The 26543-nt window shown below is 48.9% G+C and overlaps 1 protein-coding gene across 6 annotated transcripts in view; it reads left to right on the top strand.

Moving 5' to 3' along the window:
• The first annotated feature begins 244 nt into the window (after nt 1–244).
• Nucleotides 245–26543, top strand: part of RNF220 (ring finger protein 220) — a 229049-nt gene continuing 202750 nt past the window's right edge. For 2 of the 6 annotated variants that reach the window (XM_062003565.1, XM_062003559.1), the window contains exons 1-2: nt 2067–2323; nt 7044–7784. In XM_062003565.1, the coding sequence (XP_061859549.1) occupies nt 7160–7784 (625 nt within the window). In that variant the 5' untranslated portion in view covers nt 2067–2323; nt 7044–7159. Of the gene's footprint in view, nt 420–2065; nt 2324–2695; nt 2738–7043; nt 7785–26543 lie in introns of those variants that run through there. The other 4 variants (XM_062003562.1, XM_062003564.1, XM_062003563.1 and 1 more) reach the window with 4 other exon arrangements.

The following is a 26543-nucleotide window of genomic DNA, read 5'->3' as shown; positions in this document are numbered from 1 at the left end:
GCGGAGGGGCTGGGGGAGAAGCGGCGCCCCGGGAAGGGGAGCAACCCCCTGACGCCCCATTTGGGCAAACTCCGGGGGCTGTGCGGGGTGAGAGCCCGGTCCTGGACTGCATTTCCCATACTGCCCGAGTGCCCTAATGTATGCAGTGCTCAGCCGGGCTCCGTGTGCGAGTGTGTGTGTGTGCGTGTGTGTGTGTGTGTGTGCATGTGTGTGTGCAGCCAGGAGTCCCTCGGAGAGTGGAGGCTCATTCACTGATGAGAGCCGGCACTGAGAGGCAGCACTGCTCCTTCCCTCGCACCCCCGCCGCCTCCCGCTCTGCTACATGCGAGCCGCGGGCGCGCAGCGGGGCCAGCACGCCCGGGACTCCCCTGCTCCCCGCTCACCGCCAGCTCCGCGCAGCCCCCGCCGGCAGCCGCACCGTGAGTACCGGCCACCGGGGCTGCCCGGCCACACGCAAACTTTGCAGGGCAAGTTTCTCTCCCTCCCTCCCCCGCTTCCCTTCCTCCTCCAACCCCCGTGCCCTTTCCCCCTTCCCCCTTCTGCCTCCCCAGCGCCGGGGAAGCCGGGCGGCTCGGCGGCGGCCGGGAGCCGCGCCGGCTGCGGGGAGGGCCGGGTGGGTGGGGATCGGCATGGTAATGCCGAGGGCAAAGGCAGATAAAAGCGGGGGGGGGGGGGGGGGGCCCGCACCCTCGGTGAGCCCTAAGCTGCCCGGATCAACCCCCCCATTGCTTTCCGGGGGACCGGTAGCCACCCGGAGGATCAGGTGCCGGGGACAGCCGCTGCAGCCCGGCTGGGGACGGCGCACGGCGGGGGGGGACCCGGCCGGACCCACAGACCGGCACAGATCCCTCGCTCCGACAGAGATACTATTTTTTAACTATTTTTCTTTTTTGTTGTTGTTTGTTTGCTTGTTTCTTCCCTTGATTGTTTTGGTGGGGCAAGCCGCGGAGTTATTTCCTCGCTGCCCTCCGCTGCGCCCAGGACCTCGCTCCCTCCACGGCCGCTCCGGGCAGCGACAATTTCATTTCCCAGCGGCTGCAAAACAAAAACTTTTTTCTTTTTTTTCAAAGGAAACAAGCAGATCCACACACCCACTCACCCAGGGCTTGCTTCTGTTTGTTTGCTTGTTGTTTGGGGTTTTTTTTCCCCCCCTCAAATACATAAACTAAGGCTTTTATTTTGCAATAAAAGTATCTGCAAAAAAAAACCCGCCCAAAACCAACCCAAACCCGCGAGGGTTTCTGTGCGCTCAACAAACACCGAACAGCCAGTAATTTTATTTACTCCGGAGCTTTCATTTTTGCAGGCGCGCGGTCCCCGCGTGAACTTGAGTTTTAAGCCGTGCCAAAAATGTTCTATCCCCGCTCGAAGACCGAATTATTCTTTAGCTCGTTTTATTGTTGTGTTTAGGTTTGGGGGGTTTTTTTGAAACACCCGTTGTTAAGCCGCCACTTAGCTTAATTGCGGACGAAGCTGAAGTTTGCTCAGCCTCCTGTCCCCTCCTCGGGTCCTTCAGCCCCCAAGGCTCGCCGCCCTTGCCCCCGACCGCTCTCAGGTAGGAGCCCCCCGCCTGGGGCTCACACGCGGCTTCGTTCTGGTTTTATTATTGCAGGGAAAACAAAGGTAGAGAGGCGCTTTAACTTGTCAGCGTTACTCAACGAATGAGCTAAAATTACTCCACGTGTGAACGGCGTAGCTCGGAAAGCCAGAAGAGGTGAAAGCAATTATCCTTGTTTTCGCTTTAGGTCCTTTAGAAAACTTTCTGGATCATCCAGCGATGCGATCGAGAAATCGCAGGATTTTCTTTCTTGTAACCAACAACCCCACAGCTCTAGACCAGGGAAGTCTGTAAATAGGTTGGAAGCATGGAAAATAATTCTTCACCTTCAGATCTAAATACATAAAAACCATCTGGTTGACCACAATGAAATCATTAGGAACTGTCTACTTAGAGAGTTGTGTTGAATGCTTAGCCTTCCACACAGGAAACGTGTATGGTAAGTGATTGTTGCAATAAATCCAAACAACTCCGGTCATCCTCGCGGCTGATGAGCGCCGTGACTTGCGTTTCAGGAGGAGGAAAAAGTGGGGGGAACAAGGCGACCTAAGGGGCTGTGCGGAGCGGGCCGGCGGAGCCCGCTTCTCCCCCTCCCTGCCGGTCAATCGTTCCCGGGGAGGCAGGAGAAGAGCAGCCCCGGCTGCGCCTCAATCACCGCTTCTCGGCGGGACAGCTGGGCCGAGCCGAGCCGAGCCCCGCCGGGCCACAAAACACCTGTTTAATTTGCCGGCGGGGAGCGCGGAGCGGCGGGGCTCGGTGTTAGCGGTAGGCTCTATACCTCGGGGTTCGCCCCCTTCTTGTTTTACTTCGTTTGATTTCGGTTTATCTGACACATTCCCCTCACTTCCAGGCGGGGGAGAGGAACGGGGAGCGGGAAGTGAGGAGCCCGGCGGGTGGCAGCCCCGCTGGTTTCCCTCGCCGGGGCGGGCGCGGCGGCGGGGCCGGGGCCGCCGAGGGGCCCGTGCCCGCCCTGCCCGGGCGAGCCGGGCTTCCCCCGGGGCCGCCGAGGGGCCAGTGCCCGCCCTGCCCGGGCGAGCCGGGCTTCCCCCGGGGCCGCCGAGGGGCTGGTGCCCGCCCTGCCCGGGCGAGCCGGGCTTCCCCCGGGGCCACGCCGGCCGCTATTTTCGTTCGGATTCAAGTTGGGAGCGGGCCCGGGGCGAACCGGCCGGCAGCCCCTTGGTACGTTGTGGTGCTTGGTTTTTTTTCCTTCCCTCGTTTATTTTCCCCCTCTCGCCAAAGCCCCGCCGCTCTCTCCCTCCCTCCCGCCGCTGCGGTGATCACACTCCGCGCCCGGGGGCTTTTATTCTCCCTTTTTCCCCCCCTCTCATTTTCATTTTTTTTTCTTTTCTTTTCTTTTTTTTTTGAATTAAAACCCCACAATTTTTTAACCAGAAGTTTACAGCACAACAAAAGCGGGAGCGCGGTGCGGGGCGAGGGGCCGGGGCCGGGCCGCCCTGCCCGGCGGAGCCGCCCGGGGCCGGAGCCGGTGCTGACCGCTCCGGACGGCTCCTCCGCTCCCCTCTCTCTCCTATTTTTACTGTTTTTCTTTCTTTTCTTTCTTTTCCTTCTCCCCTCAAACCGCTCTGCCCAGCAGCTGCCCGGGTGTGCGGCTGCCGTTGGCATATTTCACGGGTTGGAAAGAGAAAATAAAATTAACAGTTTTTCCTTTGTATCTTAATCCAGTGATGAGAGCTCTCCTTTGTTGGCTTTCGAGCTTGCATTTGTTTTATTTATTATAAGGAAATCCAGTTTGGTTCAAATATATAATCCATTTGAGCACTTAAATCCCCAAACAGCTGGCATTATTTTGTTTTATAATCTTTGGCTTTTCTGCACAGAGCATATTTCTAAATTCCTACTTGACATTTATGGGGAAAAAACTTTTTAATGTAAATGGATATTGTGATTTTTTTTTTTCCTTGGGTATTTCCTAATTTACATGCATCATCAATTTTCCCGGATTTCCTATTGTTTTAATCTTGTGGGGTTTTTTTCCTCCCCATAGCCTGTTAATTAATTTTTTTTTTCCCCCAAGAAAACTTTGTTTCTGGAGGGAAAAAAATGTTAATTTGCCCCATTATTTTAATCTCTGGCATTTGGAAATGGTTGAGAGACCACAAAAATGCAACCTGTTGTAGAAACTGGAGTGGTGTGTTTTATTTATTTTAATCGATAGCAGAGAGTCATAGGAACTCCGAGTAATATTTTTAGTAAGAGGTTTACAGATCTCCTGGCTGTGTATGGGATGTGCATGTGCTCGCCTGTGTGTGTGTGTGTGTGTGTGTTTCAGTGCAGGCTGACTAGCAAGTGGCTTTTACGCTTCTAACCGGTGGTCACTGCTGTTTTCTCCACTTGCTGGGTGTTTGTGATGCCTGCTAAATCCAGCTCTGTCATGGCTTCTCCTACTTTGATCAGACTTTCCTCTTAACTAATTCAGCACAGTGCTACAGCCTCCGTAAGCAGAGAAATCAGACCCGAGCCAGAGATAACTGATTACAACTTGTGCCTTGGTGAGAGATTCTTTTTTCTTTTATGGTTCAGGGCTAGAAGCTGTTGATTCAATTTGTCTTGGTTGGGGCGTGTGGAGCCTTGTTATTAGTACCATACACGATTACACAGGTAATTTGTGTGCACTTTAAGCAGGGTAGCTCTACAACCCAATAGTTATGCACATAGGTAGCCATGAAAAAAATAATGATCAGGAAAATAGAGTTTGTGTTCAGTCTGTCCCTCTAACCTTCATACTTGGTAGACAGTTTATGCAGCTTCCCAGATTGATCTTCACCCCCCCTCCCTCTACTCCTTGTTTAGTTAATTCAACAAAGACTTTTTGCAATCTGTTTGGAGTTTGTCTGATGCCGTGGAAAAGTAGCTGCTGATTTATTTGGTTGCTTTTCGATTTCTGTCTCTAGCCCGTCTTTTCTCCTCCTTTCAGCGGGGATGTCAGCTGTTATTACTTCCTATTGATCCCTTTGCAAAGTGAGAAGTGAACTAAAATTAATGTCAATTCCACTGCTCGGATCAATAGCTGGAGTTATTTTAATCTGGATTTGCACGAGGTGCTAAATTAAAAAAAATCAGCATAGAGGCAGAAAAGTAGCAGTTGCTCACCCCACCTGTGCCCACCGCCTTCCCAGCACCCAGACCTTCCCTTCAGCTCCTTACCCCCACAATCCATATTTTTTTAATTAAGAAGGCCAGTTAGTTTTCTTATTTTTGGGTTCTGTATTTAAACCTGTGACACTTTGACATTGGGAGTGTATTAACGATAGATTTTCATAATGACTGGCCCCGCCGCAGCCTGATCTGTCCGTGTTGCTGGGGGTGGGGAGGTGCTGGGCAAGAAGGGAGCAAGCAAGAACGAAAAAGGAAGTGGGAGCTGAGGGGGGGAAAAAAAAAAAGAAACCACCTGAAATTTGGCTGGCTGAGATATTGTAACATGTTGATTTATTCCCGGCGTAATGAAGTTTGCAAACGAATAAACGGCCGTGGTGATTCACAGGATCCTCCAGGAGCGTCAAGTGTTGCGGCCAGATTACTAATTTATGAAATACGTTTAACGTAATGGGGTGATAGCACAAGTAAGAATGGAAAAGGAGGCTGAGGTGGTTGGGTGGGGTTTTTTTTTCCCTAGAAATCCGTGTTCTCCTGTGATTGCTCAGCTTCGCTCCCCTGTTAATGATTGTTTATTTCTGCGGGCGCTGACTTATTCGCCTGCTTCTCTGTAGATACGTAACCGTGTGTGTCTGTGTGTATGTATTTACATGATTGCATAAACCTCTAGCAGCTCCAAGTTTGCCTGTGGCTGCAGTTTTTAGACCTCCAGCTCTTGACCAGCCTCGTGTGGAGCAGTGGGGTGAGAGTACCAGGGACTGCAGCGCTGACCAGGATGCCCTTGGCATCCCTCCTTTCTCCCTCTTCCCCTCACTCTCAGTGGTGAGAACTCGATGGGAAAGTTATTTAACAGATTTGCTCTCTTCCAAATTTTAATGTGAGATACATAATCTGATAATTTAGCAATGATGTCTGTAAGGATGGGCGCCAAATGAGGAAGCAGAGAGATGATGTCCACTCGTCTTCACAGTTAATACCAGTCAGTGGAGAGGCTGGGTACAGGATGGCAGAGAGGAAACGTTGTCACTGTGAGCTGCATTAAAGCCACAGACTGAATTTCATACACTTTGTTAACCTAGGCTCCCTCATTCACGGAGTACAAAAGGCACTCCATTAGGGAGACACTCTTTCACTAAGTTTTATTTGAGATGTTTGACCCTCTGGATTTAAGAGGCACAATTTGTAACAGCTTTTTATTATTATATGATTTTTCTGGCCCTTTGAGCTCCAGCAGCTAGTATATTGTTTCAAAGTTATAGTCCTTGTATTTTAAGCTGGGTTGTGGGGCCTGAATGGCAGGCAGCGGAAGCTTAAAAGAAAAGACATGAGATTGATTGGGGGAGAAAATCACACCACAAAAAGCCAGAGTGAAATGGGGGAGATACGAAAAGGAGTGTCTTCCCTTCTTTCAGCCTGGGAGGAGGTTGTGGCCGGCTGGGTGGCTGCAGCCAACCTAGGAGACTCAGCAAGATGCGAGGCAGAAATTTTGTTAACATTTTCCTCTAAATGTTAATGGCACATCCAGGGCAGTTTACAAATCTACTTAAGAGTGAGTGCATTAGGAACTAAAATTACTGATCCATTCTCTCTTGTCCCCGACACGAAAGGCAGACTCTTGCAGAGATCAGATGGCAGAAGCACCCATTATGATTTTAAACATCGTTGGAGACGCCAGGCACTTTACTGGGGGAAGTCTCTTTGGCTAACAGGACCGTGTGTGCACGCGTGGGTGTTTGTGTGTTACAGACAGGCGTCCCTATGCAGCCACGTTCCCACATTCCAACGGGGTGTGTGTAAAAGTATCCGATGGTATCGAGCACTGTGTGTGCAAGAACTCATCTAGCTATACGTACACTGTAAGAATGAGAGAAAGGGCATGTCTGTTGCGTGCGTCGCAGGCATCGTGTACAGTGTAACTGTGTAGGGTGGCTCATTTGGGTAACTATGCACAATAGATATTTCACTGTTGCACCACCCCAAGCGAATGGCAGCGTGCGTCTGCGTGGGCTTGCTGAAGTTGATGGTGATTATATGTGTTTGCCTCTTTTGTCACATAAAATTCCAATTATAATTTGGAGTTGCTATTTTAATTTCAGAGCGAACCTTGTTTATTAGTGGGTTATTAAATTTGCACATTATTACGTTTGGTTTGCCTTTCATTCATCTGTACTGGATGACACCCTTTAACCTGGAGGGCCAGAGCTCATTCCAGTAGTGTGTGAAGTTGTCTATTGATTTTCTTGAATGAGAACAGCGGTGCGGCTCCGGCCGGTGGGTTGTAACACAAGTGGCCACCCTGCTGCTGGAGCGTTCCAGGGAGATGAGCACAGAAACTTAACTAGTTGTCTTTCCTTTTTCTGTTTCTTTGCAGTGTTTGGAGGGTGATGATGCCCCAGTAATTCTCCCCTCTCCGTCCCCCGGCATCGCTTCGCTTTCCTTCCAGGGAAGATCGTTCCGCCTGTGATCCTGCTGAGGAAAGAGACTCCGATGGACTTACACCGGGCAGCGTTCAAGATGGAGAACTCACCCTATCTCCCCAACCCGCTGGCCTCCCCAGCGCTGATGGTTCTCGCCTCCACCGCTGAAGCCAGCCGTGATGCTTCCATTCCCTGCCAGCAGCCGAGGCCTTTTGGTGTCCCCGTGTCAGCAGACAAGGACGTGCATATTCCCTTTACCAATGGCTCATATACTTTTGCCTCCATGTATCACCGGCAAGGCGCGGTGCCGGGAGCCTTCGCCAACCGTGAATTTCCTCCCTCTTTGCTTCACCTCCACCCCCAGTTTGCACCCCCCAACCTGGACTGCACCCCGATCAGCATGTTGAATCACAGTGGCGTTGGGGCTTTCCGCCCCTTTGCGTCTACCGAAGACCGGGAGAGCTACCAGTCAGCCTTTACCCCGGCCAAGCGCCTGAAAAACTGCCATGACACTGACTCACCCCATCTGCGCTTCTCGGACGCTGATGGGAAGGAGTATGAGTTTGGCACGCAGCTCCCCTCCAGCTCCCCCGGCTCACTCAAAGTTGACGATACGGGGAAGAAGATCTTTGCTGTTTCTGGCCTCATTTCTGACCGGGAGACGTCGTCCAGTCCCGAAGACCGAAGTGACAGATGTAAGTACCTCCATTTACTTGTTGGTTCTTCTTTAGTTGCGCCCGGTTGAGATATTCAACAGGTGATTGTCCCACGGTGCTGTGGCTCTTGCTGAAGGCAGAGGAAAACCAGCCTTTCCTGCCTGCTAAGCTCAGCCACGCACTATTGCCTTGTCTCTTCTGAGTGGACACAGATTTTGGGGCAAGATGCTCTTGAAGGAAGTTTGTCTTCCAGCACACAGCTGGAGAGACAATGTTGACTGTACAGAAAGCTGTCTGTGCTCCGGTGTGAGGCTATAGATGCTGGTACATACACGTGTGTAAACAGGGATGCAGCTGGAGTGTGTAGCCAGAAACTTTTCACAGAGCTTGCAGCAAACACGTATCCCCTGCTTCTTCAGGCATTTCTTTCTGACCTTTTCTTCATGCACACTGTTCTTGTAGCAAATGCATCACCTTCAGGAATCGTGCCTCAGGTTAGGATAAAAGTACCTTTTCCTCTGGTTAACTTGCAAATGTTTCTGTCCACCAAGCTCCCTCTTTGAGACATAAATCAGTTCAGTAAGCTGTTGTACCATGTGCTGTCTCTGAACGCCTTCCCCTCTTTGGTGCCTGTTGAAAGGTGATGTGCTCTTTTGAACATTGGTGGTTGGAAACACGCGCTCGTGACTCTTGACTACTTGCTTCCCCCCCATCCCCCCAACCCCTTGGGGTGTTGCCCACGTGGAGGGGCAGAGCTGTCCTCTGGGAAGGGCAGACTTCCACATTTGCTGAGATGGGAGGTGACCCCCGACGGGGAGTGGTCTGGGGACAGCAGAGTGTGGTACCTCGAAGAAGAGCGACAACTTATGATTAGAGTTTTACCTAAAACCCTGATGTGTAGACCAAAGAGCGAGTGGTTTGCTTTTCACGTGGACTCCTTTGTTCTGTTGAATTTTCTTCCTGGAAAGCAATCTTATTATTGTTGTTATTATCATTGATATATATTTTTTCCAACAAAAACCTTCTGCACTGTTTCCTCCTCTCCCTTTCAGACGTGATTTTTCTTCTCCCCTTTATGATGCCGAGGAGAGTAATAGAGACATTGTGGCTCGCTCTCCCCTGTCGGCACTGCTTCCTCAGGCTGTCTCCTTGAATTAGGCACTGTGCTAACTTACCGGTGCTAAAAGGCATCTGCCTAAACCCAGCGTACCTTTTCAATAAAAGTCATCATAAAACCAACCTGCCTTGTAAATCCATCGCTCTTTGGTTTTGAAATATGCTGCGAGTGTCTTTTATGCCGGCGTTTGCGAGGGTAGGATGATTCCCACCAAAGGCAGAAGCCGTGTATTCTTTGCACTACGAAGGCGATCTCTTTATCTGTCTCCCCCCTCTCCTTCTGATCCACCCCTGACTGTGCTACTTTTTTGTGCCATAAAAGCTCCTTCCGTTGTTTAGCATCTCCTCTCCCTTCTTTTTTGGGTCTGTAGAGGAAAGGGCTGTAGGTAGGAGCGCGTATGGATGTGTAAGGATAATTCTAATTATCCTGCAGGGGGGGAGAGGCAGGTGAGACAGCAAAGCTTAGAGACGTCTTTGTCGATGCTCTTTCCCTTATCGATATAACCTGTCTGTGGAAATGAAGCTTGCTCGAAAGCACGCTCCGGGAGATAGCGGCGGAGGAGCAGGTCCGCTGGCTAAATGAATTTAGAGCGTGTCAGCTGCTATGGATCTCACTAGCAAAATCCTGTCAGATACCCCAGTCAAAGAAGTAAATCTGTTAAATGAATTAGACCGTGTGTAGCGCAGCTGCGGACAGACAGACGTGTCCACATCCACCGCCGTGCCTTGCCTTTGCCTTCAGCTGGATGAGGGGCTTCTGCTTCCTGGGAGCAGTCGGGGCTCCCTGTGCTGCCAGCACTGTGGTGGAGGACTTGGGGAATGGAAGCAGAATAAAAACTTTGAGGGCAGCTTGGCAAACTTGGGCAGGAGTGGAAAGCGTTTTGGTTTATTGTTTGTCTTACTCATATTGTTAATTTCTTTAAGATGCTTCAGCTACACGGCAAATGCAGCATCCCTGGTATTTAATCAGCATTCAAATTCTTCTGTAACTCCCAGGACTGTGTACATTAAAGGTGTCTGTGGGCTCTGTATCATATTCCCATCACATATAGATCCTGCACCATGGAAACTTCGCTCCATTAACGCAGCGAGTTTATTTGACGTGTGCACACACACGCATGGGTGTGTTTGCTGGAGGCTGGGAGAGCGGGTGGCGCAGCTTTTTAGAGGATCCTTATGATCTTTGATGATGACCATTAAAAAAGAAAGTCTTCCTCGATGAGGAATTCCAGAGATCACAGTTTGCTGTAGACCCGTGATCCTGCATTGACACTTGCTTGCATCTATTTGGAGCTTCTATATAAATGCATAGTTTTTTGAGGGGGGAGGTTGTCTCTTGTTATTGGCCCCTGAGGAGTTTTGTGGATTCCTCGTGTAACTGACAGATATAAATAACCCTTTGTAAAAGCTGCCTGCTTGAGCTCCTGATGGAGATTCTGTTGCAGGTAGGTGGCTGTAGATTCTAGGCAAAAACGCAATCAGGCTTTTGTACAAGAGTGAGCAAAAACTGTATCATTTCCTTAGATCAGCAACACCTTTATGTGCCTAACGGGTGCTTTTCAGATTCACAGAGCTCAATCTTTCAGTTGTGTTTTTTTTGGATTCCTGGAAGGGTTTGTGTTATATGGAAAGTGAATTATTGTGATTGCACTGCAAATTCTTCTGTACCACTGCACAAGAACCTTTGGTTTTTTTGAATAGCTCATTAAAATGTTTATTTTATCCCAAAGCTTAAATGGAGATGTTCTAAGAAATGTGCTTTGTTTAAAAAAAAAAAAGAGAGAGAACAGAATTAAATGTCTTAGTTTTAATTTTCCTGAAAAATAGGTTTACACTTGAGAGACTTTGCAGCAGAATGAGCATCCCAAGTCATGCATTTTCAACTCAAGGAGTGTTTGGAGGTTGCTTTATTTAGACCAAAGTCTCATCCTCTTTGCACCATTGAAGGAGACTCACAGAAATCAGTGAAACTACTTGGGATCCGTGCTGATGTGACCCAGACTAGCACCTGGCCCTGTAAGATACACTTCTGTGCAGAGATGACGTTGGAGTTTTGGGGTTTTTCCTTACTTTTAAAACAGAGTGTTGCTTGCCAGTGGTGCCTCTACCTGTGCAGCCCATGAAGGGTGAGCATCTCCTTTGGAGTGCATCTGATTGGGATTGTGCTCCTTGTAACTCAGCAAATTGGGCTGAGGTGTCTGTGTTTGGCCAAGTTGTCTCTTGCTGTAAAATGCAGGTACTCAGGACACGTGGAACGAGGGAGCGTACAGAGAGCACGCAGGAAAGCAAAGCCTTTCCATGGAGAAGCAGACGTCATGTGTACTGGATGGGCCTGTTCTCTTAGGTGCTTGCTGAGAAAAACAATGTCATTTGTTAGAGTTTGGGGGCTTCTTGTAAAGCATGTGTTAAAGACACTGGGAGACATATTTTACGGGTTTCCTTTAATAAGCGTACAATAGTTGAGATTCTTAGAAGGAGTGGAAATAAATGGCACGTTCCTTTCTGCAAAAGACATCTATAGCCCTGTTTTAAAATCAGAAAAAAACCAAAAGATCCCTGGTTTTCCTCTATTCTTCTAAGAAAATCTGTCCCAGTTGCCTTCTGTTTCCAGTCCTCGTGGCACTGCTTTCTCACAGAGTGACAGGCAGGGTTCTGTGCTGAAGCCGGGGTCTCTTGGCAAAGAGCTGGACCTTGTCAGAGTGGACACCTCTGTCCACTGTCCCAGCCTTTCTGGGACCACGGAAGAGAGTTTTCTGTTGCTGCTTGGTCTTCATTATGTGTTGTCTGTGACTTCTTGTGGAGGAGCATACCCTGATGTTCCAAGGTGACTTCCTACATCCTGACTGCTGTCTCTCCTAGCTTCAGCTTCCCTGCTATGCTGGTGGTTCCTGGTATGCCCTGGGGATGAGCCATTGAGTTGATGAGCACACTGCCATCCTTTCTCATCTCTTGGGACTGGTGGGTAAAGTATGTGTGGGGTGTTTATTAATATTGTTTTGATTATTATGTTTTATAATCATATTTAGCCTTGGTTATGTAGCTGCAGTCAGTTTGTCCTGCAACCCGTTTGTCTCCTGGAAGAGAGGCTGGGCGCCAAGTTAATGAGCTCTTTGTTCCACTTTTGGGTTTTAAAGAACATCTCTAGCATGGAGTTAGTTTCGCCTTTGAAACAACTGGTTTGGTACCGGTCAAATGTAAATCGCACTTCAGGTGGTAAGCATCAGGGCTATGATGACCCCAGGTGAATCCCTGAATAACATAACAGATTTAATAAAATAACAGACCAAGGACTGTCTCTGCAGTCACTCACCTGGTCAGACATGTGTTTTAGGCTTTGTCTTTATGGGCTGGGACATGCGTAGAGAATTGTATGTGTACATATGTACATGTGCTGTGGGGAAGAAGGTTTATCTTATACTCTGGGGCAGAACAATGAGTTGAAGGGACAGTGCACATGTACACACACATCCATTGCTCACAACTCTTCCTGCTGGGATGTATCACTTCTAAGGCCAGTAAAATTTGGGGTTTAAAGTGAAGCGACGCTTTGTTTCTAATAAATAATCATCCGTGACCATGGGAAATGGCGAGCTTCACATCACTTCTGAAATGGTGAAATCCAGTGGAACGTTTGCTTTCCCTCGTGCAGTGCCCTGCCTGATGTAGGAGAGAAGGAGCAAGAGTGGATTTTCTGAAGGGATGGGCGGGCAGATGGACAGTGGCACAGACAAAGGCCACACGTCCATCCCTGTCGCCCCGTCCCCGTGGAGCTTGGTGTGCTGTGTGGCCCGAGGCCTCAGAGGAGGCAGCAATCGCCTCCTTTTCCCGCTTTTCTGGCAACAACCTTCCCGCTCTCTCTGCAAACTGTTGCCGAGACTCTTTTCCGTGCTGTTTGGCTTAATTGTCTTGTCGGGATAAAGAAATGTTTGAACAGTTAAAGTGGGGAAGGGCTGGATGGGAGCAGGCCCTGCCGGCTGCGGGGCCATCTGGCCTGCCTTGGATCTGCTGGTCTCCAGTTTATATTTCTCTTTCTGTTATTTGGGGCTATCTGGTGCTCTCGGAATACCTAATCACCATGGTGAGAGGAGGGCCGGGGCTGTCTCCCCCCGCCACCCCCTCCGGCCTCCCCTTCCCATCAATTGTCATGCAGAGCCGGGCCGGGTGGCTGTTCTGCTCACAGCCCTCATTTGCTGTCCTCGCCGGGCTCTCGGCAGAAGGATGGCTTTTAATTGATCGTTTGAGGGGGAGGGTTGGGGCTGTTTACTCCTCCAAAATGTTTCCCTGCGCAGCCGCTGCCATCCAGCCAGCTTTCACGTCGCCTCAGTCATGCCAGTGATGCCTCACCCCCTTTTTCTCCCTTTTTGGACTCCTTGGGAGTTGGCGTCGAGGCTTGTAACCGCCATCCTCGGAGTGCTGAGCAACATCTATGTGTTGTATTTACCCATCCCGTGCTGGAGAAATGGACATGGCCACAGTAAATATTTATGGCTCCTCTTTTGCCTTATGTGCCTGGATGAGGGTATTTATCGTGCAATTGCAGGGCAAACTCCCCATCTTGCTCGATATTTCCCATCAAAACCACAGCCCCAAAAACACCGGCCAAACCTCTTTTTTCGAGAAGGATTTAATCACATTACATCTCCAGCCCCATCGATCAGGCTGGCCTGCTGTCACAGAATTGTGGGAGGAGAGGTGAAGGCAGACTCCATGGCTGCCATGGCGGATTGGGACCAGGAATCTTGACCCTGGGCATGGCTCAGAGCCACCGTTTCCTGATCCCTAACAGGGAAATAGTGACACCCCCCTCACGGCAGCGTGGGCTGCTTTGATATCTTCTGACAGAAGACACTAGGCAAGGGCAAAGTATGAGTATTATTAATATAGTACAGTTAGTAGAATATTATGAACTATTATAAATCATTGCAGCTAAACTACAGTTATTAAAGGAAATGACCAAAGTGCACTTTGCGAGCCAGGATCTCTGACAGTTAAAACATTGTTTTATTATTTTACTTGCTAACTTGCAAAATTCAAGAGTTAGCAACAGTTTCCTGGTTGATCAGTGATGATTGCCTAAGTAATGGAGAGAAGCAAGGGGAGACAGGACTATGTCTCTGGGGGGAGGGAGAGAAAAAGCATTGACGCCTCTGAGATTATTTTTTTTCCCCCTTTGATAATTTGAAGGCATCAAAGGAAAGGGACATACTCAGGCATGGGCCTAATCCTGCTCTGCAGGAGTCAAAGTGTTCCAGGCAACATGGTCTTAGAGTTTCTGGAATTCCACCTTGGAAAAAACAAAAGTGAAAGTGTTTGTGAATTGTTGCTGGTTGTTATTTGTTTGATGTCATTTAGACAAATCCCATTAAATGCTAGCAGCAGATTCATTTTACCCTTTTTGTTTGCCTTCCAAGGAGCAGAAAACAGACATAATTATGTTTTACGTGAGACTGTAAGATTTCCTCTCATCTCTTCTTCCTTTTTTTTTCCCCTGCAGCTATAAAATAAATTCCATTTGTACATACATAGTGTTAGACCGAGGTAAATAACTGTCATCTAAAATCTGTCTAACCTTAATCTGCATCAGGAGCATTACAGAGAACTGTACCCATTTGTATAATATTAAGCTTTATTTTTATTATGAATTTCTAATGCAAATTCCTAGTAGGGGCAAAGTTGTTTTCTTTTAATACCATATTCCACGCAAAGCAGCCATTGAAAGCAAATTGTGATGATTTTTATCCTGCAGTTCGTGTCACTGGTGGTCTTTGATCACGTCAGTTTGCTTGATAGCCTGTGAATTTTTCACTTCTCCTCTTCGGGATGGAATAGCAGATTTGGGGACTTCTGAGGATGTTTTTTCAGCTATGCAGAGCAATTGAAATTCGTCAGGAACAGTGGATTTCTATTTGGGGAATTTAATGTGGGATTGGATTCCTATACAGCATCCTCTGAAAAAGGGCATCTATGGGGGTTTTTTTTTGTAGATCTACACCTAGAATCTGTAAACCTGTTTTTCTCTCCTTTTATGCAACCTTGCTCTTTGCCTGCTGGGCTCTGCTCGCCTGAGAGATCCCTGTGTACATGAACTCACAGGTTACAGACATTCAGGGCAAATTCATAACCCTGAATTACTTTTTCTTTACATCTTATTGCTAAAGTATTTTCCTGTTGCTGTTGAGGTATGGGATATGTGTTGGCCAGATTGGCAGTCCTTCTCTGGGACCTAGCCTGAAGGAGTACTGTGAGGGTTGCTACTGTGTCTGTACTCTTATTCTTTGCCTTGTCTTTTTAAAACATGGATGGTGGTTATGATAAGCCTGGTGTTCTTCTTCAGCCATCCTTTTTGCCTTTCCTTTTGAACACTTGCTGGCATCTTGAATTGCAGCAGCATCCTGAGACAGAGAAGAAGGGGGAAAGTAATATTAGGAAGGAGTGAGGCAAAGAGAGATTTATCATCTTAAACACAGATAATGTAGGGAGGGACTTCTAGTGGCACTGAAACTCCTTGTTGAGGTGTAGGACACTTCCATTGTATTTTTCCTCACTTGGGACATTGTTTCTAATCAATATTGCTTTGAAATCTTCCTTTTTTTTTTTGGTAACTTAAGGCTGAGATCTGCTTTCTCACTAGATTACAGGGCAAGAATGTGATTTGTACTTTTCCTTGCAAATACTGGGCTGTTCCATTGTGGGAAGAGGAAGGCACTGAGTGTCCCTGGATACCCCTAAAAGGAAGAGCTGGAAAATGTGTCCTTGCTTTTCTACAGCAGTACCTATTCTTACTATTCTTTTAATTTGGGAGGACTCAAGAGCTTTCACATGTGAGCTTTTTGCTGGTACAGTCCTGCAGCCCTGCCTCTGCTTTGCAAATCAGTGCTGCTGCAGTCCTGAGCAGGGTGTGAGGGCAGGAGGACACATCCAGCTGTGATGCTGGGCTCACTGGCAAAGCTGTGTTACCCAGCCTGGGCTCCTTCCTTGGCAGGCAGGTGGAGTGCTTTGCACCTCTCCTATGAAAACTAAAAGAGAAAGCACAGGGGTGTCAGGCAACGTAAAGCCTCCTGTGACAGCTTTGTCATACGCAGTAGGTGGTGTAGACAAACCAGAAAGTAAAACTCAAGGGACAGCCCCGATGGATCCCATTTCTTTCTGCTGGGTTTTTTATACTTTGTTTCAAACTATTTCAATGAAAACCAACTCAACCTTTTAATCTGATTTTGATATTGCTTCTTTGCACTTTGGGAAACAACTTGCCAAGCCATTTAGTATGTGAAACTGTCTATCTTGTAACGTCCCTCCCTGTAAGAAGGGAGAGGATATTAATCCCTCATCCCAGAGAGTCTGCTTTGCAGTTGTGCTGGGATGGGAGAAGACCTGGTACCAGATTACTGCCCTTTCCTCCTTCCAATATTGAAGGAATTTATGAGTTTTCTGTCCTAGACCTCTTTAAGGGGAGACTCCACACAATTCCCTGCCAGGAGCTCCTGCTCAAGCACCCATGTGTGCCAGAGGCGATGGAAGGGTGTTTGTGAGGAGTGGGGAGGAGGGCTCGTGGGGCCGAATGGCATCCTGGGTGCTGTACCTTGGGCTGGGTGAGCGAAAGCCTTATCAGATTGGCCTGGCTGAGCCACAGCAGAGCTACCCCACACCCAGGCCAACCTTTGGCCCATGCAGGCTTGAGGGAACCTTGTCTCCTTCTCAGTTTGCAGTGTGAAGGATCCTGTGAGGTCCTGGTGGATGAAGATGGGTGTAAAGTGCCACCTTGGGTGCAGCTGTCAGTGCAAGGTCAGAGGGATTCAGGCCAAGCACTGTAGTACCATGGAGGGGGCCAAAGAAGCCGGTTTCCTTCTCTCATTTGTTCTCCTCCTTGCAATCCAGTCTTACTTCCCAATATCGACACCATAGGCTGGAGGTGAACCTTCAGCAAAGTCCTTAGCCAGGGACAGCTTTTCCCTCCTGAGCACTTGTCTTCAGCCTCCTTGAGGAGGTAGTTTGACCACTGGCCTTTTTTTTTTCACTGGGGAGATGAAGAAGCAATCAGTGACCTGGGTAACCCTGTGTGGAGCACGAGCTGAGGAACTTAACGGCCACAATCAAAAAGTTGCCATCTTGAGTGGATTAATACATCAGGAGGTGCCCCTCAGGCGAAGGGGCAAATGAGCAGCTAAACTCCTACAGCCCTGCTGCTTCACCCTTGGTTTTTGCACTTTGCTTAGTGCATAGCCCTGTGCAGGACTGCTGGTGCTGCTCCTACAGTCTCTGCTCACTGGAGGCTTGTTGCCACTGCCTGTGCTGTTGCTTCCTTTCTGCGTGTTTGGGTTCACACGTGAAAGCATCACTTTCCAAGAGTTGTTCTGGTTACAGAAGAGTTGTGGTGACCAGCAGCCTGCGTTCACCCAAGATGTGGGGCTAATGTGTCCAGAGAAGCTGTGTTGGAGGCACCTGGAGATTCAGTAATGGTGGAAGCAGGGAGTCCTGCAGATCAGGAGTCAAACGTTGGTAAGCTCTGATGAGGTCTTTGGGAAACTGTGAAGTAGAAAGGTGCTACAAGTTATTTCTGCCTTAATTTGGCCAATGTATTGTGTCCAGTCCTGTGTTGGGTCCAGGACTGAAATGTGATGATATTTGGATCAGGACTGGTATATCCTGGAAAATGTAAGCTGTGAGAGTTTGCAGCTCTCTGTCTCCATTAGCCAGAAGTAATGTTCCCTCTCATTATTTTCCCCTCTTAAAGTGAAAACAACACATTAACTGTGGAAACAGGGAGGATTGTGTTAGAGCAAGACAGAGCTGGGCTGAGAGAACTCGAACTGGCCTCACTTGCACATAATGAGATGTGGTTCTGGAGCTTGGGAAAGGTGTGTATGGCAGGGTCTGGATCAGGCCTCAGATTTTACGACACATCTCATGGAAGAAGGGGCCTTAAACTAAGAAAATGCTTTACTTTTGGTCATTCCTTCAGGAACACTGTGAGGATCCAAGTCTGCCTTCCAGTACAGGCATCTACCAGCTGGATGCCCACCCCAGGGAGCAGGAATTGAATGCCCCGGGGAAGGTTGTGGTGTCAATGAGAAACATCTGGGAGCTGTGTTCTACCAGGTGTTGCCAGTTGTCTGGATTGTTATCTGCACCTGGGCAAAGAAGCAAAGGAAATCCCTGGGTGGTGTGATGGGTTTTGCAGACCCTGGGAGGAGAAGGCAGTTAGACACCACTTGCTGATAGTCTCTGTGCTGTGTACTCAGATGGCTCACTGGCGTTTGGGTGATCTGGGACCCGCAGGTTTTTGCAGCTGAGGAAATGTGTCGTCAGTTCATCACGTAGTGCTTATTTTGCTTTTGTTGCACATGCCTAGCTTGACTGGTGTGGGGTTATTGGAGATGAAGGGCACATTTATTGGCAGAGCTGAGCATGCCTTCTCCTCACAGCCACGCAGAGCAGGAAGAGGGAAGGGCTGCCTGGGCAAAGCCCTGAGCGTAGGTTGTGCTTGTGCTATGGACTCTATTGACCTTGGACAAGCAGAGTAATTTCTCATCGCTGTCTTTAAAGCAGGGCTGAGGATTTTCTCCTCGGCTCTATGCTGAGGGTGGCTGTGCTCACATTTTGAAGGCTTTCCTGTCCTAGGGCAGTGGTTATAAATGTGGCACCTGGGTGGTTACAGCAGAATTGAAAAGGCTGCATGGGGGGAGGGATGAAGCAAGCCTGGTTTAACAAACATTCTCTTTGGGCTTTTAGTCTGAAGAAACAGTTGCCAGATATTATTGTTTTTTCCTTATGAAACTTGGATGACCAGCCAAAAGCAGTGGCTAGGAGCAGGAGAGAAAGACGAGCTGGGGGAAAAATTTGGAGTAAGGTAGATAAAAGTGAGAGATAAAAGAAATAATGCAGGGAAGGATGAGTAATCGACATTCTTGGAGTGGAAGCACAGGCTCTGGCTTCCTTCCTGAGCAGTAAAATAAAATTAAAGAAAAAAAAAAAAGAAGCCTTTAGAACAACAAAACTCTGGACGCTCTGGTTTCCTTCCTGACCGGCCCAGCCTCGTGGTGTTTCGATGAGTCCTCATTGGCAACCAGGGCTGGTCTAAAGGCCAAAGGCAGAAAGACTGGGGGGGAAGGGAAAGGGATTTAACTCTTTGAGCTCTGCTGGAAAACCAGAGATGATCTGCTTCGCCTGGGTACCTTTTGTCGTGGCTGGAGCGTGAATGGGTGCTCGCTGTGGCTCTGAGACGTGCTCAGTCCATCTGCCTGGGTGCTCAGTCGTAGTCAGATGTTATAAACCCAAGGTGATCACTTTCAATCCTTGCTAATATAACTCCCTGGACAGTGCATGATACATCATGAAACAAGCACAGCACTGAGCAGCATGAGACTGGACTGGCAGGTCTTAGTGGGAAGCCCTTGACGCATTGCCGTTGCTGTCTCAGGGATGCTCGTTTCGCTCATAGCATCCAGTTTACAACAAAGTGCTGATCCAATGTCTTTGGTTAGCATGCTTCCCAGCTGGGAAGGGGCTGCTGGGTGCAAGAGAGCCTGTCGTGCCCCAGGAGGCTGTGGGCAGCTTGCAAGGAGCCAGGAGCATGCGAGGGGAGGCTGTGTGTGTGCTAGACAGGTTGAATGGCTTGGGCAAAGCTTGTTTTGCAACTAACTCTCTGAGGCTCGCCGCTCTCTGCGGGGTTCCCCTGTCTGAAAGGTCGAAGCTACTTCTTAATTCTCAGCAGCTGACAAAATATTTATTTTCAGGTACTTAAAATATTATAATTTGAAGTGGAGTCCAGGGCCCTGGCTGGAGCTGAGCTTTTGTACTAACAGCTTCAGTGAAATGCCTTTTTCCCCCTACAACTTGCCAACAAATGCTTGGAAAATAATTGTGGGACAGTCATCCCTTTAGTGAACAGATCAAGAAGATTTGAGACTTGCCAGAGACTTTCAAAGGACAGGCCAAAGGTTCAAGTTGTTGCCAGTTCTATTTGTCTTAGCCTTTATACTTACTTTTGTGTCATTAATTTCATCAAATGTCTGTGGGTAAAAGGCACCCAGCGGGCTGCTGCTTTCGCTGAGCTCTCTGGGTGTGCTTGGACACCTTTCAGGAAATAAACCCACCTTTTTGTCTAGGGAGAGAGATTAATCCCATGGCAGCAGCATCAGCAAGAGGCTTACCCACCAGCATGCTTGTGATGACCTGACATGGAGAGGGCTGCCCTGGGGAGCAGGGCCCTGAGCTGCCCTGTCCTTTCTACAGCCCTTTTCAAGCAGGTTGTGCAGAGAGGTGTGCATATGAATGATGCTCCTTCAGTGGTACCATTCTCTATAGAGACCTACAGAAATAAAGAGCCATGCTTGGGTTTTGTGGCAGTTACTGAAATAAGGGCTCAGCAAGAAAGGAGCAGAGGCTGGACAGAGGGGTGCCCAATTCCCTGGGTCCTATTTCTAGCCCTGCTCTTGGGATCCACAGGAAAATCCCGTGTTTTGGGGGATACTGACAGGTCTTTGTGTTGATTTTGGTAGGCAGGGCATCTCTGTTGAGCTCTTTGCAAGAGTAACAACTCTGTTGGCACTGTAGCCTCCTGGGGACCGTGCAGCAAAAAACAGAGGTAGCAGGCAGAAGGCTGTTTTCTCAGCAGGATCCCCAAGGCAGACCTTCCCTGCCAGTCTCTTGTGCCACAAACCTCTTTTCTCGGTGCTCCCATTGCTGCCTGCATCCTGACAGCTGCTTTCCTACCCTTTCTGCCCCAGTGCAGCCAGCCAAGCACGTTAATTTTTCGGCAGAAGTGTTGTAATAATTAGGCAGCTCGTCGGAGGGTTTAGCAGTACTTAACCAGATGTGAAAAGACTCGTCCCATGGTCCCTGCTCTCTTGCTGGGCTCCAGCCAGCTGCCTTTTCCCGCCTGCTCAGGTTGCCTAGAAAGGGCTGTGGGAGATCTCCCCGCTACCCTGGCTTCTCTTGCCTCTCTTCTTATGCTAAACACTCATTTGTAAAGGAGAAGGAGGAAGGGTGGAAATCCTTGGGCTGTTTGGGAGAAGAGCAGCAAAGAATTAAAAGCAGACACCTGCAGAGCTCAGACTTGGGACCTCCACTATTAACTCTTCCCTAGGCTGATGGCCCATCTTTTGGTGCCTGAGTGGTGGCATGCAAAGACTGGAGCAGATGCTGGTGCTATCCAGGGCTCTCGATGGCTCCTGATTATATAGAATCTCCATCAAGTTACATACATAAAAATAATGAGGTTTTATATACAGATATAAAATCTCCATCTCCCCTGCCTTAGTTTCCCTCCCTATGGGGAGGATGCTGTTTCCTTGCCCACTGTGCTCTGTAAGCATTTATACCCAAGGCAGTATTATCACTAAGGTGGTTATAAAACGAGGTCCTAGTAAACTGTATTGTCTGCCTAATCCATATTAATGGGAAAAACTGTTGGAGGCAGGATATTGGCCTGGATGGCCCTTGGACTGAGTCATTCTGACAATTCTTACGTTTCTAGGGGAAAGTTTTATAAGTACACACTGGCATCATATATTATGTTAAAAAAAATCTATATGCAACCTGTGAGTTTATTGTTATAGAGAGAAAAGACGAGTTAAATCAGCAGGACCAAGGGAGCAGACAAGATATAAAAGCCATACTCTATTATGCTAGAACTTATTAAAAATCCCAACACATCTTTGTGTGTGTGTGTTGTGTAAATGGTCAATTCTTTTCCATGTTCTGAGTTTCTTAATGTGTGTCAGGTGCCATAATAGTAGCGTGGGCTCAGTTGCAAACACGATGTGTGTTTTATTGTGAGCATTACACTGCATAGCAGAGTAAGGCTGTTGAATATTGCAGTCAGTTACATGCAGCTGTAAATGGGAGCTACCTGCTGTTCTGTACACAGCCGACTGCATATTTATTGGTAAATACCAGTCGAGGTAAAATAAAAATAAACCGAAGTTGTATTAAAGACTTCAAGGTTTAAAGCTAGTTTGCACAAAGCTGCCAAGATCCCACCTCGGGGATGGCCTTGCATTTTCTGACATTAAGTGTTTTCCCTCTGATTTTTCTAGCTCTGTGCGTTTGAAAGCCTCTGCTGAACTCCTCCTGCTCGTCAGCTGGTGGAATAATTCATGTGTGTTTCAGAGCGGGGTAAAGATTTGGTTTGGGGCTGGCGAAACCTCGGGTCGGCTTCTTTCCTGGTGTAGCTCTGGCTGAACGTATGGGAGGAGCTCTGATGGGTGAAACGCTGAGGGCTCGCGGTGATGTGCACCCGCGGGAGCAGGAGCATCGCACCCGGGGCGCAGGAGCATCGCACCCGCCGGAGCACGTCGCGCTCGGAGCCGCGGGCGGCCGGTGCCTGCAGCGGGAGGGATGGGCTAGGGGTGGGAAGCGAGCCCCACGTTTGCCGAGCAACCTGCAGTTCTTTCCGACTGACAGACGCCTATCCGGAGATGCAGGGCAGAGCGTGGGCTCCAAAATGAGCAATGGCTTCTGAAATACCCGAGTGTTTAACCTAGAGGGAGCTCTCTTACATGAAGAACGAGACCATCGGCACCGTCCGCCTGAACAGCTTTTAGCTTGTGTTACCTGCAGCAAACTTGTGCCTCCTGCATCCTCGGCTTGTGCTTCTGGGTACCACGTTTCCCAGGGCTGATGTTTCCCAGGTCAGGGAAGTCCTGTGGGTAACTTCTGCTCTCCCAGCTGTGCAGGGGCCAGAGCAGGAGCTTTGCTCGCTCTTTTGGAGGTTGCTTGCTGTGGAAGTTGATGGAGATGTCTTGTGATAGCATTTCTACTATTTTCCCTGCTCTCGGTAGCACCGTCACACCTCACAGATGAGTGATGGCTGTTGGGGTGCCACCGACCTGCTTCCTCTCTGCTAGGAGGAGGAAGGGCTCCTCAGTGAGGAATGGGCTTTTGTTGGCTGCTGAGGGTGTTGTTAACAGGCTGATTCACTAAGGATATTTATGTGCTGGTCCAGGGTGGCTCAATTGCTCCCTTTGGGTCTCTCCTTTTAAATGACTTCATAAACCTTTGTCTCCCTCAGGGCAGATCTAGCTGCCTGAATGCAAAGCCATGATGGTTTTGGGTTAGATGAACAGGTATTTCTCTTCTAGGAAGCTGGGAGATGCTGGAGATGATACAGATAGATGATGCAAGGGTGCTTCCCTGGTGCACAGACAGATCCAGCTCCAACCTGGTGTGAGTCCTTCAAATTCTGCAGGTCCTGTTTCTGGTGGGTGCCTCTCAGGGCAGCCTGTCTCTGGACATGGCAAGCTTCAGGTCAGGAAAGGTCTTCAGACAGGCTGGATCAATGGGCTGAGGCCAATCACATAAGATTCAACAAGGCCAAGTGCTGGGTCACAACAACCAGGCAATGCTGAACATGAGCCAGCAGTGTGGCCAAGAAGGCCAAGGGCATCCTGGCTTGTAGCTGAAACAGTGGGACCAGCAGGGCCAAGGAAGTGATTGTCCCCTTGTTCTCATCACTGATGAGGCTGTACCTCAAATACTGTGCTCAGTTCACTGTGTTCAGTTCTGGGCTTCTCACTACAAGAAGGACATTGAGGTGTTGGAGTGTGTCCAGAGATGGGCAACGGAGCTGAGGAAGGGTCTGGAGAACAAGTTTGATGAGGAGTAGCTGAGAAAGCTGGGGATGTTCAGCCTGGAGAAGAGGAGGTTGAGAGGAGACATGATCACTCTCTACAACTGCCTCAAGTAATGAATGATAGAACATGAGGAAATGGGTTCACGTTGCACCGGGGAAGGTTTAAGTTGGACATTAGGAACAACTTTTTTGCTAAGAGGGACATGGTTTAGTTTAGTGATGGGCTTGGCAGTGTGAGGCTAATGGTTGGATTCAATGACCTTAAAGGTCTTTTCCATCTCTGATGGTTCTGTGAGCACATCAGTGAGAGGCCTGAATGAGCTGACAGGCAGGTTGTAGCCTTGTGTACCCACTGCAACAGGGCAGAGGGGATGTGTCTCTGCAGAGGCATCGATTGTATCTCTGCACCTCCAGGCAACCCACCCATTTAACAGGGTGAAAGAGAAACTTGCTGAAGTACTGGGGCAGAGGTCTAAGAGAGGTGATTGAGAAGGAGAAAGCAGGACAGTGCAATCCTTTCATGGGTCCAGAAAGCTCCTATACGGGAACAGTGGACCCAAAGGAACAGCTTCATGATACTTGGATCAAGCTGGAGGGATTGAGAGGGGTGATAATGCCCTGTTCCTCCATCCCATCCCTTAGCAGCCTGGGTCCTGGTGGTGGGGATGTGTCAGGAGGTGGGGTAGACACCCCTACTGCTGAAGGGCTAGTTCTGTTTTTGCTGGAGAGACCTAGTCTGCCCAGGGCAGCTGCCCTGATGCCCCAGGTGTAAAAAGAACCACTCCAAAAAGCATAAAAGGGAGGTTCTTCCAGCGTGGATGTAAGTGCAGAGAGCATGGCTGGAGGAAGCCAGGAGCTGAAATCCAGCTTTCCCAGCATCAGCCCAACCTCTTTTTGAGGCCTTCCTAAGCTGCTTGGCACTGTGTTTGTCTGCCTTCCCATTCTAACTTAAGAGGCATACAGTCCAAGGGATGAGGACAGGGGTGCTCCTCTCCTTTTTGCAGCCTCTGTCTTAAGGGTTTCTTGTAAAATGCTGGGCAGGGGCGTGGGGTGGAGGAGGAGGGCAGGATCCTTTCCCCTCTTTCCACGCTGCTTGTAGAGAGCCATGATTTTGTCAGGGGCGCAGCTCCTCCAACAGGCAGCCCTGGGAGAGATGCCATGCAGTAGTGCCACTGTCCCTTGGATGCTTCCCTACTCTCTAGGCAAGGGCTGATGTAGTTAATATTTTGTCTTGTTCATCCCCCACTGACCTGCTCTCCCCCTCCCCAGCAACATGGACCTACTGACAGCTTGGAAGGAGGATGAGGAAGCTCAGGTACAGAAAACAGAGAGGCAAGAGTCTTTTGCAGGAGAAAGCAAAGAGATTCTGGCAGGGTCTCTCCACAGAGGTTTTATAGTGGAGTTCATGGAGAACTGAATTCAGCTTTCAAATACCTTGCCCCTGGCATGCCAGCTTGGGGGGATCCTTCTGCAGCCTCACTGGCTGCTGGCTGGGCTGCTTTAAAAGAGGGCAGCAAAGAGGCCACACTTGGAAGGAAACTGAGGACAGATGGAGTAGGACAGTACACACTTTCCTGTGGGTGGCATTCTTTTTGTTGGGGTTTTTGTTTTGCTGTTGTTTTTGAACAAAGGAGTTTGGGGAAGGAAAGGGCATGTGTGAGGATAAGGAGCTGAATGGGGAAGGTGCTTGGAAATGGAGAACTAAAGCACCTTTTTCATCTAATGTTTAAAGAAAATCTTTGCAGTGACTTTTCTGTGCCTTCAGTTTGTAATGTGGTCTGTGTTCTATAGAGTGGGCAATAACCAGTATGAGCAGCAGAGGCAGGAGAAGTTACTTTGATTCAGGCTCTCAGTTTACCTTGAAAAACACAAGAGGAATGCAGATGGGATTGGAATAAACACTTTTCCTGGGGACAATTTCTCTCTGTGTCCAGGTGATGGCCATTCCTTCCCCCATCTTGCTGTCCTTGCTTTGCTAGCTAGCAAATCACACCTGAGCCTTCTGAGTTGGCATGAGGAGATTCTGGAAAGTGACTAATTGCATGGATATTGCCTTTGGACTTCTCATGTGGTTAGGGGATGCTGCAGGAGACAAGAGCAGGATGAGTAAGCACACCTGGCTTTGGGGTCTCAGCAAATGTTTCTGCACATTAATTAGTGCCCAGGTCTCACCTCATCCCGTTCCTGCCTTCAACAGGAAGAAGCTACACAGTTGAGTACAACTCTTAGGAAATTCAACTCTGTGAGGGCCTGTTCAAGTGTGGAGAGAAAAATCAATGCATCACTGTAATGGTTAGCTTTAAAGAAGTCTGTTAACTCCAGGAAGCAATGAGAGAGCTCAATGTGCTGTCCTTCAGGACTGCTTCCCAAGTACTAGGGTGGCAGACCAGCCCTTGTGAATCCTGAAGTAGCAGCTATTAGACATAAACTCTTGAAGCAAGAGGTCTAGATGCCCAAATTGTGCATTTTAAAATGATGCTAGTGTTTGTTTGATGATTGTATGGTGGCTGTGGGTGCAGACTGGGTTGTGGTGGTTGTCTGAAGTGCATTACCTTGGGCTCAACTGTGTTGGAGAATGCTGCTTCCCAAGCTGTGCTGCTCGAGGAGGAGAGTCCCAGTCCTGCCCTCCCCATATGCGATGGGCAGCCTGAATCCTTGCAGTGAGCAGGGCAACCACAATCCAGACTGTGATTGCTGATCATGAAGGGACTGCAGCATTGTGGCACCACTCACACCAGCACCTTGGTGAAATGTTTGATACACCAGCTACAAATGTCTCCATGCAGCAGAAATGCAGGTCCAAAATCTGCTGTCTGGGGACCTGGCTATAGCAGCCTTTTGTTCTCCACCAAGTTTCTTGAGGATGGGTTACCTGTGGGTCTCTGGTCTTTGCTCAACACAAGCAGCCCTCTTTATGTGTTTGACCTTGTACAGAAAGTTGGTTTTATTTTTGTAAGCCCCCAGGGAAGGGAAGTGGCTCCCCCAGGAGCAGAGCAGGTCCTGTGTCCTGTGCAGGGTGCTGTGAGGTAGCTTTAGGGGTGCTGGTTTCTCATCAGCAATTCCCACCAGTCATCAGCTGTTTGGAGTTAAATACTTTGAACCCTGAGGAA

Source organism: Colius striatus, chromosome 10 (genome assembly GCF_028858725.1).
Source record: "Colius striatus isolate bColStr4 chromosome 10, bColStr4.1.hap1, whole genome shotgun sequence".
Classification (NCBI taxonomy): domain Eukaryota; kingdom Metazoa; phylum Chordata; class Aves; order Coliiformes; family Coliidae; genus Colius; species Colius striatus.
The sequence above is the reverse complement of the archived record's forward strand: the minus strand, read 5'-3'. Positions and strand labels throughout refer to the sequence as shown.